The sequence below is a fragment of the Balaenoptera musculus genome, chromosome 2, assembly GCF_009873245.2.
Source record: "Balaenoptera musculus isolate JJ_BM4_2016_0621 chromosome 2, mBalMus1.pri.v3, whole genome shotgun sequence".
NCBI classification, from domain to species: domain Eukaryota; kingdom Metazoa; phylum Chordata; class Mammalia; order Artiodactyla; family Balaenopteridae; genus Balaenoptera; species Balaenoptera musculus.
In genome coordinates this window covers 79,329,624-79,341,794 of record NC_045786.1, presented here as the reverse complement: position 1 = coordinate 79,341,794, position 12,171 = coordinate 79,329,624, and the positions used below count along the sequence as shown (strand labels likewise).

General features: G+C 36.2%; 1 protein-coding gene across 1 annotated transcript in view; it reads left to right on the top strand.

Annotated features, from left to right (window-relative positions):
- Positions 1-12,171, top strand: part of UNC13C (unc-13 homolog C) — a 591,483-nt gene that overhangs the window by 194,567 nt on the left and 384,745 nt on the right. The window contains 3 exon segments of the mRNA XM_036844585.1: positions 994-1,072; positions 2,108-2,113; positions 3,258-3,329. Of these exon segments, the coding sequence (XP_036700480.1) occupies positions 994-1,072; positions 2,108-2,113; positions 3,258-3,329 (157 nt within the window).

The following is a 12,171-nucleotide window of genomic DNA, read 5'->3' as shown; positions in this document are numbered from 1 at the left end:
TAATATTAATATATTTTAAAATTAGTTTAAATTGCAAAGATGGCACATGCTTATTATAAAAACATTGGACATTAACAGATTTATAACATAGGGAGAGTCTTCTCTTTTTCTATCACCCAATTTCTCTCACTCCACAGAGGTAACTACGGTTTACCAATTTGGTGAATATATTTCTAGAAATTTTCTGTGCATATATAAACGCACATACAAATGTGGGACCATACGAAACATAATAATATGCAAACTTGCTTTCTTAACATACTATAAGTATTTTTTCATATATACACATATATATTTACCGTATTCACTTTAACAATTGCATCCTTCCCATTGTATAATATACTATAATTCATTCAGTCAGTATACTGTTGTTGAATATTTAGGTTACCTAGCTTTTGTTGTTACTACAAAAAAAAAAAGTTGCAGTGAACATCCTTGTATAACAAATTATTATAATCTTGTGCATTTATCTTTAGATAATTCAGATATGTGGAAATTATGGTATTGGAATAATCACTAATATTTTAGATGTGTCTATAAATCCTTGAGATGCCACTTTGGAGTTCAATCTGTGAAGATGCAGTATACACAAAAGATAGTATTTTTACAATAAAAGTAATTTTTTTTTACCATTGCAGACAGACCAAACTTTCACCAAAACTGGTTTGGTTCTGTTTCTTCCTCAAGGTGCAAAGTTCCATATATGTAACAATTTCAATTGTCCTCTCTGTGGTACAGTAAAACAATGTGTCAAATCAGACCATGTATAAAGTTTCAAAGTATGCAACTATCGAAGAAGGCAAGTGATCACTGTGTGTGGTAGTCAGTCTCTCATTTTTGGGCAAGGTCCTTGAGTCTTGGATCTTTGCTGCTGTCTGAACCAGCATGATAATCCTTTAACCTTTTTTCACAGCCTTTTTACTACAAAGAGTGGAATTTTTCTTATAAAGAGTCAGTTAACCATTAAAATCATTCCTTTTTCCCCTCTTTCAGAGCCGGGCGGGGACTTTATGGTATTGATAGTATGCCAGATCTCCGTAGGAAAAAAACTCTGCCTATTGTACGAGATGTGGTGAGTCACTCCTGTTTTAATTCATTTTGACTGCATACGTTGTCTTTATCTTTATTAGATGTCATATTGTCCTTCTCATTAAATGCCTAGCCTGTAAATATATCATAGAATAAAACACAGAAGAAGCCGGATGCTAGCAAGTGTTATATTTATTATTTCTTTAAAATCTATTAGATGGAGGAAATAACTCTAACCTTTTGACAGCTTTTGATATTAGTTGAAATTACAAATTGAGTTAAAATGGCCCTATAATTGAGCAGAAAGAAGTCACACAGCATGCAAAGTGGGCTGCTGCAACTGGGCTTTGATGACCACAAGTTTACTTTGCAGTTGAAGGCTAGATTTGACAGTCTTCATCTTAACCCAGTAAACTTTAGTACTTTATGAAGCATGCAGATAATATTAATCAGTTCTTTATTCTCATATATTAAGATCAAGTCTAGCCAAATTAATAAGCTGTTCCACTCTCCAAAGAAAACCATGGCTTCCAAGTCATTAAAACCTTTATTAGCCCTGAACATAACTCTGAATGACAAACTCTCCTATAAGGAAATATGCTGGGGACTGCTTAGAGATGCAAAGAATTGATAATAGTCTGTATTAAATTCTAAAAACAGATAGCCCATCAACATGAAAAAGAAATGTTTTCTATCACTCACATTGTTTTCATGTTTTTCTGGAGGCATATTCTTAATAGTTTATTATATGAAAATATATTTTCCCTCAGAAAAACTGAAGTTTCCCTTTTAGCAACAACGTGCACAATTTCTTGATACCGGTAATCTTCAATTTTGCTATGAAAACCTTCATCTGAAGGTCATCACTTTAGTTTTAAATTAGGAAAGACAAAATCTTGCCTGGAAAAATCTTATGCTGGAAAGCATGATATGTCTGTACAATTAGCTCAGATTCCTGCCATTATAGCATGACATTATTTTTAAGTGTTAGGCTTATTTAACATTATTATACTCTTTTCTCACCTGTCATATGTCTAACTATTTATATTTTGTTTTCTCTGTCACTTGGACACTTCAGGCCATGGTGAGTGACTTTCATTTTATTTAATTAATATTTGGCAATCTTCTCAAATGTACACTGGTCTTATTCATGGGATCAAAGAGAGCAAGATGGGGAAATAAAAAGAGACATATTAGAGTAAGAAGTTTGGGTTCTCCAAGAATTTAACATCTAGTTCAATTCTGAAAGACCAATTTAATAAACAACAGGTCCAAATACAGACTAAAATAAAATAAAAACATAATTTTAGGGACAGCAGTTGTCAGAGATGGAAGATCATCTTTGGAGCTAAGTCCTGTGTAAGTTTACATGGTAGGAGTGGAGATGGTAGGAGTTTACAAGCAAGGAGTGAGTCACCTCCTCACTTAGGACTGTACTGAACCTAACGGGGCACAACGGCTTTGTAGCTCCAAGGAGATATATTTCTGACCAGATCTATTATTCCACTCTGACTTCCCTTTGTTCGTAGTGGGAGAGAAGATTTAATATTCCCATATAGAACTCCTGATTTCCAGAGGTCTCTATAGCACCATCCGACTATATTATATTGTGTATGTTTCAGGTGGAAAAGCGTAATGGTTCTATTTTACAGGGGAAAGTAAAGGGGTGTGACTCTTATTTAAAATCACCTAAGTTACCAACATTGAGTGAAGAAAACAAGTCTAACGATGATTCTCAGTTGATAAAATGGACACTTGGAAGAAAATCTTCTGGCCAGATATGGAAGCATATTTCAGGGAACTGTGGACAACTCAAGAATCATCTAGTACCAGTTGTGCTTCAGGGCTGTCAGACAGATCAGCTGGCCCTGTATCAATGGTTATGTTTTATGAAGCAACGTGATTATGATCGTCTTGGGGAAAAACAATGTCTTAGAAGCCTCTTGCTAGACTAGAAACCTTGGGCTGCAAGCCTGCCTTGCTGGGCCTCAGTTTTACCATCTGTAAAATGTAGAGCCTAGGTTTGATGATCTAAAGGGACTTTTTCAGCTTTAATGTTCTACGATTCCACCTTCTGGATGAACTGGCTGACTACTGAAAATGGTAGGTCCCTATTGACTCAAGTGTGAATAGTGATAGTCTATACTTCTACAGTTTCACCTTCTACTGAGTAATAGGTACATAGCAGTCACCTCATAATTCTGTGTTTTTCTTGTTTGTTTTTTAAGACCCTGGCTGCCCGGAAATCTGGACTCTCCCTGGCTATGGTGATTAGGACGTCTCTAAATAATGAGGAATTGGTAGGTGCAGAGTCAGTTACTAACTATGCATTGATCATAGTCTGGGGAAAAGCATTCTCCTTGGGCTGCTTGTTTGTTATGTTCATTCCAAAGTTCTAGGAATAATTGGGAACATGGGGAAAGTCTGACCCTAAACAAACTTTCTCAGGGCCTCAGCTGCATGATCATACAAGTTATCCAGTGCTGCTCAAATATGCATGCACCTTCCCATCTTTACAAATGCTATTTCATCCTAACTCAGTTTGCTTGTTACTGTCTACCTTAAAAATCCTGCTAAGTTTTTACATAGTTCACGTTTTGCTTCCTTTTGGAGGCTTTCCCAAACACCCTCCTCCCCTTCTGGCTCAATTATTAGTTTCTTCCACTGGGCTTTTCTAGCATTTAATCATGACCTCCATAGTATAGTATGGTATAGGATGGTTAAGAGTGAAGGCTGCTTGGGGTGAGTCCCATCTGTGCCACTAAAATAGCATTGTTGTGTCTGGCAAGTTATGTAACTTCTCTGAGCCTGAGTTCTTTCATGTGTATAGTGAGATGGTAATAATACAGAAGATTAAGGGAGTGGATGAATATTTAACACGCTTACACAGCCTAGGGTTCAGTAAACAATAATTACAAGCTGGTGTTCTTATTATTTTTGTTACTACAGTTTGATTATTTTGCATAAGCCTTTCCTTTTAGGCTCCGTGAAGGTAGCACTATATCGTGTTTGTTGTTCTTGTTAAATATTTTCATCCCTATTGCTTAGTACACTGTCTGACATAAGACAGATGCTTTGTCAATTCTTGTTGAATGAAAGAACCAGCATGATTAGAAGGTACAAGGAGGTCAGGGGTTCTTGAATTTGGTTCATTCGAATCAACTGGGGGAGCTTTAAAACGTATTTATGTCTGAGTCTCACTCCCATGATTCTAATTTAAGTGGCTTCAAGTATAGCCTGGATAGAAGAGGGTTTTTTTGTTTTGTTTAAACTTCCAGGTGATTCCAATGAGCAGTGGGTGTTGTGCCATGGTAACTGCATCCTGCACAGCCACTCTGCTGGGGCTTTTTAAAAAAAAAAAAATTAATTAATTAACTTTCATGGCTGCGTCGGGTCTTAGTTGCGGCACTTGGGATCTTCGTTGAGGCATGCAGGATCTTTCGTTGTGGTGCACGGCCTTCTCTCTAGTTGTGGTGTTCGGGTTTTCTCTTCTCTAGTTGTGGCACGCAGGCTCCAGAGCGTGTGGGTTCTGTAGTTGCGGCGCGCGGGCTTAGTTGCCCCGCGGCATGTGGGATCTTAGTTCCCCGACCAGGGATCGAACCCGCGTCCCCTGCATTGCAAGGCGGATTCTTTACCACTGGACCACCAGGAAAGTCCCTCTGCTGGGGCTTTTATCCAAGACAATTTATCTGTGCCCTCCTTTAGTGCAACTATGTACTATACCTCCCCCAATTTTAGAGACTTTGTCATTCTTAGAGAATAAAAATGTGGCCACTATTATTACTTGTTTTAAATTTCTATACACTTGCCATTTAAACACCATTATTTGTATTTATATTTTTCATTCTCTTCTTCCTGTCATTGTCATCTTCCACCCAAAGCCAGCCTTTCCTAGGTGTCTATCAGCAAGCCACGCTCCCCAACCCAATCAGCCCTTAAGTACTACATCAGCAATAGTACATGTCCCTTTGAATATCTGGGTGCTACAGCAAGTTCAGAACATTTTTTACTGTGCCGTAGGATTTTTAAAATATGGCTGCTTTCCCAGGGGCTTATTCTTATCTACTGGGTTTATGATGCCATGTAATATTTTCACTATAGTTTGGATACGAGAGAAAGTAAACATTCTCTGGTATATGAGAAAGCCTCATATTGCTTGCTGAATCTCAAAGTATCCAGTCTTTTGCTTTTGAGGAAATAATCAAGGAAACAATCAAGATGGAAGGTTTTTATTGATAGACTCCTAGACTGTTCCTTTCTTATATTTTAAAATTTGCTATTTGGTTTAACGCACAAATACTCATTCCTATGAAAAGTGAAGAGGAAAGCGACAGAAATTAGAGGAATGCTACTACATTTTCCGAGGCTCTGACAGAGACCACACCCTCACTTCATAGTTAAATTAGCTATTGATCTACTGTTCCTTTACTTAAACATATCATTTTGCTTCTTTAGTTTCAGAAGACCTATGTAGAAGATATTTCTGTGTGGGTGTTGAGTGGATGAACAGCTCCCTCTAAAACTCATCAGCTCCCTCTAAAACTCATAGAGCCCGTATCCCTGGGGCCCATGTCTCAAAAAGCAAATGAAATATGACTTCTGTACAACAGGCATATTAAATGTCACTCTTGACAAGCTGTCACATTAAGTCATTACATGGGCAACTAACATAAATGCTGGAGCAAATAACTTTCCACTTCCCAGTTCCGTGAGTCCCAGGCACCCTCAATGTGAAGCAGGAAATATTTGCCATTACATGAAGAAGAAAGGCTTGGCCATGTGGAAAATGGTAGCCCTTCTATTTGAATTAAAGAGATGTGCGGTAAAAAGCTCAGTCATCTCTTCCAAGGAAGGAAAGGGCTATAAAGTCTGATGCAAGATGACAGTGGGTCAGCCAGCACCACCTCCACTGACACACTGTTGGCAGTGGGCAAAGTATTGCCAGGCGCCCCATCCATCACCAATTCCCAGTCACCACGAGGAGCTACTGGGACTGATTGGGAATCTCCGTCTAATCACCCCTTAAGTACTACAGCTTTGAAATATTCCCATCTGGTTTAATAACACCAGACAGGATAACAATCTAGTATCCATATACCACAACAATAATCTGCCCGGCACTACAATGCTCAGCTTTGTGCTTGCTTTCTCAGTGATAGTTTCCTAGGTTTAGACCCAAGAGTAGCACAATCAAAGTAAATCCGTTCACTATTTCAACAAATATTAATTGACTGTCTTCTGTGTTTCAGGCATTGTTTCAGATTTTGGAAATAAGGCAGAGAACAACTCATTTAAAAATCCCTGCTGTCATGATGCTTATAGTGAGAGAGGAGCTGAGATATTATCTTTTGTACCCACTGTTGCTATAGTTCATAATGGAAGCTTTTAGTAGGCAGGGTTATTTAGACTAAGACAGGCTTAGATGATGGTTATGAGAAACTCAGGTAGAGTGAGGAATCCAAATCACCAAGGCTAAAAGAGATTCTAGAACACTGTTTGTTCTATCTGGGTTGATGTCCATGTTTAGGAGGCTGGCCTAAGGGCAGGCTTATAGGGAGTGTCAATTCTCATAAAGGGTTGATTTGTCTAGGAGGATAGAGGTCCTTCTTCCAATAACAGGATTCAGGCCAAAGAAAAGGGACTGGCAAGAACTAGGTGTGGGGATAAACAGGATATCAGACCTGGGTCCTATTCCTAGCATGACCTAGAAAAATACATGGAAGGAGGAAGCAGGTCAGAACACCTGTCTGGTGCCTGCGGTTCAATCTGGAAGTTGCAGGCTCAGTTCACCCAGGGATTCCAGACTCCCGCTCAGGAACAGGAATCCTTCCATACCACGTGAACAAGTATTGAAGTGATATGGCCTGAATTTGAATCTCAGCTCCACCTCTTATTGCCTTTGAGAACTCATTTCTTATCAATATGCTTTGTCTCCCTGAGACTTGTTTATCTCATCGTTAAATTAATGTAATAATACTTATTTCACAATGAGAGAGAATTAAAGAAATGTCTTGCCAGGCACAGCAGTGGCAGTCAGGGCAGTGGGACAGGGACTTAGGATGAAGTATCCAGAGTACCTGCTAAGCCCAGTGCCTCCCTGTCACCTTTGCAACTGAGGGACAGATTGCAGGGAGTACTGACAGTGGAGTCATCAGCAATGACACCAAATGTACAGGTTATCTCTTGTTTACAAGTAGTATTGCTATTGGTCCTGCTGCTTTCCTTCTTCAAGAGAAGGAAATCATGGTCCTTGGCTTGAGAAAAATGTCGGTCCAAGTCCACCATTTACTACCTGAGGGAACTTGGGCAAGTTACTGAAATTTCCTTGGCCTCAATTTTCTCATATGTTTGCTAATTATGTAAGATTTTTGCACCTATATTCATTAGTAAAATGGCCTATGATTTACCATGTCTTTGAACAATTGTGGCATCAAGAATAAACTAATTTTATAAAATAAGTAGGGAAGATTTCCTTTTCCACTTCTCTGGGGTGATCTGCATAAAGTAAGTGTTGCTAACCTTTGAAGACTGATAAAACTTGCCTCTAAAACCGTCTTGTACTTTTTTTTTTTTTTTTTTTTTAGGGTGGTTATATGACTACTAAATCAATTTATGTAGTATAACAATTCTATCCATGTTATTTAAACATTTGTTCTTGAGTCAATTTTAATCATTTATATTTTTTCCAGAAAGTTATCCTTTTTTCTAAATTTGCAAATTTAATACCGTCAAATTGTTCCATATAATTATATCATTTATAAAAGCTTGTGCTGTTTTCATCTTATTATTTATTTGTATTTTTTTCTCTCTTTTATAGAATCAGTACTGCAAGAGATTCTCTGGCATTTGTTTTGTTGACTCCATATTTTGTTTCTTTGTTTTATATTTCATTTATTTCTGCTCTTATTCATCTTCTACTTTTTATATTTTCCCTGAAGCTATTTTTCTAACTTATTAAGTTGAATATGTAGTTTGTTAATTTTTATTGTTGCTATTAACTAGTGCATACACACAAAATAATATCTACAACATAAATGAAGGGAGTAAATAACAATACAAACACCTTATATCCATCACTCAGAGCTTTAAAAAGAGAATATTTCCATCCCTTGTATATTCCTTCCTCATTTTCTTCCTCCTTCTAAATTTCAAAGATTTCGTATCTATCATTTTGTTGCTGTTGTTTATATTTTTACCACACTTGTATAACCTAATTTTCTTTTAGTCTTTTCTACCAAATGCATTTTAAACTATTCATTTTCCTCTCAGCACACTTTAGCTGCATCATACAAGTTTTGATGTATAGTGCTTTTATTGTTGTTGAAATAGAATTATTTCATAAATTGTCCAGTGATTAATATTTTGACTCATCAGTTATTTAGAAAGTATATTCATTACTCTTCCAGAGATAAGGGCTTTATTTTTGTCACTGCATCATGTTCAGAGGACATGGACTGTATTTTCAGTCTTTGGTATTTAATTGAAGATTGCTTTATGGCTTAGTACATGATCAACACTGTAGATATCCCATATGAGCTTTTTCTGTTCAGTACATAAATTTTGGGACTTCTATATCCCTGATAAATTGTTTCTTTCAACTTTTGGTAGCAATCAAATTGTTTCTTTCAACTTTTGGTAGCAAACCTATTAATTTCTTGAATGTTTTTTCCTTAAAAATATTCTGTGATATTAATACAGCTCACTGAAGTAATTAGGTTAATATCTTCCTTGATAGAAACTTTTCTAGCCCTTTCTTTAAATCTTAATGTGTTTTATGCATATCTCATAAAAACAGATAGCTTAGTTTTAAAATTCAGTCTCAGAATTTGTCTTTTTATGGGTGGATTCAGTTTACATTTATTATAATAAATTTGAGCTTAGTTCTATTATTTTTAAATGTTTAATTAAAATACTTTTCAAATTTTAAAGTTGATCAATAATTCTGTCCTGAAAAAATATATGAAGGTCTGAAAATGCTTAGTCTCTGATTACTACCCTCAATGCCCACACTAGGTAGAAGGCAAGTCTAAATGTCATATCTGAAAATGGTCTGAAAACCCAAAGATCCAAGCCCATGGAGTTTAACTGGATCCCAAACATACCTGTTAGGTTTCCACAGAATCTGCTTTTTTAATTCTGTCATTAAGTTCCATTTATTTATTTATTTATTTATTTATGTATTTAGGTGCCTGGGGAATCTTTCTTTGGAGCCCTTCTACATAGTAAAATGTTTTTTTCCAACACTTACCTAGTGGGCTATATCAACTTCATTTGCCAGGTTGCCAGATCAGTTTTCCAATAAACAAAATGAATATACTAATATTTCTAGAGGATTTGGAGGGGAATCAAATGAGATAACAAATAGACAGCACTTCAACCATTTTGGATGCATAAATATTAGTTATTTTTTTTATGATTGTCTACTTTCACTACACAGCTTTCCATAGCTACATGATTGACTTTCTTGGTTTTACAAGAGAACAATAGAATGGGTTCCCTTTAAGAGGGAGGGTCACCCCTTTCCCTCTCTTCCTTTTATAATATCCTAACCCTTCTTCCTGTTCTTTCATGGCCTCTGTCAGAAGATTTATAAGAACTCAGTCTCTGCCCCAACTGGTAAGAATTAGACTTTCCAGATTAAAATGCCTAAAGTTTCTCTCAGTGGAGAAATTCAAATTATTTTTGGCCACTTATATTTAATAAGTTACTCATCTCATACCACCTTCTTTATTTGTATATATATATTTTTTCATTGAAAGTTTGAATCGGAGAAAAAGTGATACTTACATAGTACATGACAAATTTACCCTAATTTGTTATCAGATCAAGTTCCATGTCATGTATTGGCATGGAACCACATTGTACTTCAGAGTGTATATCCTATATTGTCCTCTCCTTAAATTATTGAACCATCTATTTTATCACTGTTCCACCCTCTTTATTTGGACTCAATCCCTAAGTTACTTAGGTCACTGGTAATTAGTACCTGTTATAAAACAATATAAGTAAAAACAAATTACAGTCTTCCATGTTTAGGCACATAACTTTTAGTCTCTGTTAGCACTTTCTGCTACAAAAAATTTTACCCGAGTAATTTTAGCTTCTACAGTCAGTCTTATGTAATGATTAGTCTAATGAGTAAATCAGTCATGAAATTATGTCTGTTTTTATACTCAGGAACTTATTCTACCGTTGTTCTGTCCTCATGCTTATAACCAATTTCAAAGGTCACATTGTACCTAATCTTTGCTCTGCAAATCTTTCTGATGCTTTTGTCCAGAAATAGCAAAATGATACTTAGAGGACAGTAAATAGATTTCTAAAATCATGCATCAAGTATGTGAAATATGCTTGAAAACAAGAAGCTTACTTTTTTTCCTGGAATTATCTAAATGTGATTGTTTTCAAGTATAGGAAAGAGATGGTTTACATAGTTCTATCAGGGAAGCCCACAGGATGCAGACAAAAATAGAACTTCATTAGTTAAGTTGCTGGTTAACATAGGAGAGGGAAAAGGAGAAAAGGTATGTGGCAAATGGAGACAGTCAAGCTTTGTTGCTGTTATAAGTGTTAACAGTTTGTAGATTGGAATTTTGGTGGTCCAAAAACACTGGTAATTGTTCTCTGCATGAGGCTTGATTGCTTTATTTCTCGGACTCATTTTAATTTCCCCATGTAGTTATCAATAGAAAAGGCAATTCATTCCCTGTCCTAATTGTTCAGAAAGTGATATATTAGGGCAACTCACTTTAAATTCCAGTTTCTCAGAGCAGGAATTTTTAACAAAATCTATGTCTAAAATATGAGCATCTTCCTCTTTGTAGTCCAAAGGTTGTACTTGGCTACTAAGTCTTACCTGAGTGAAAGCAGAGTAATCATTTCTACAGATTAAAGCAGTGTTGAAACAATAAAAATTGCCTTACTTTCTGGAATCACACTAGTAATATAAAAATAATGTTTATTGTTTTTCACTTCATTGCAAAAGCCTGATATCATGGCTATAAATAGAAAAATTACTGGAAGAACATGCATCAAACCATACCTAACTTTGAAAAATTAAATTATTTTTCATTTTAATGCTTGTTTGGGTTTATAAATTACTTTTGCAGTGAGCATACATTTTATTATTATCAGAACATACATACATTTTAGCAAATAATATATGTTTGTTGTAGAAGATTTGAAAAGTTTAGAAACACTTAAAATAGATTAGCAGGAAGTCTCCCAAATTGCTGAATCCACTCTGTCCTTCAGTCCTAATTCCAGTAATTGAGCTCTGCTTGTTCTTCAGACCACCTTCTCCATATGTCTAGTTCCTTGTTTACCTAGGCCAGAGACCCTCTCTTGATAACATAACCAGTTCCCATCCTTTCACATCAGCTTGGATCCTATTAGCTACACCCTATTATCTTTCTACCTACTCTAAGTACATGTGTGTATGTATGAAAGTATGTGTGTATATATATTTTCTCTTCCCTTTAATCCAACTCTTAAAGGTCAGTTACAGGCTTCCATTTCCCATTGTCCATGGCTAATTTTACTGTTTCCCCTTGTTTTCTTCTGCTTTGTTTTTATTCAGTGCCCGATATCCTATCTTTTGCCTTATTCCACAAAAACTCCACACTCTATGTCCGTATAATCTTGTTTGATCTGGTCTTATTTTGCTGCTAAAAATACACTCTTTCCCCCAGTATGCAGTATTCCCCTGAGATATGAGTCCCTTCTTATCAGATGTATTTTTCATGCTTTCCTTAGCCATTCATTTCCTCAGTTTCTAAAGTGACCATCATTCCATCTTAGTCTTTGTTGGAATAAGAAATGTTTTCATAAGCCATTTATTTTATTTTATTTTATTTTATTTAGTAATTTTTTTAACATCTTTATTGGAGTATAATTGTTTTACAATAGTGTGTTAGTTTCTGCTTTATAACAAACTGAATCAGCTATACATATACATATACCTGCATATCTCCTCCCTCTTGTGTCTCCCTCCCACCCTCCCTATCCCACCCCTCTAGGTGGTCACAAAGCACCGAGCTGCTCTCCCTGTGCTATGCGGCTGCTTCCCACTAGCTATCTATTTTACATTTGGTAGTGTATATATAAGTCCATGCTACTCTCTCACTTCATCCCAGCTTACCC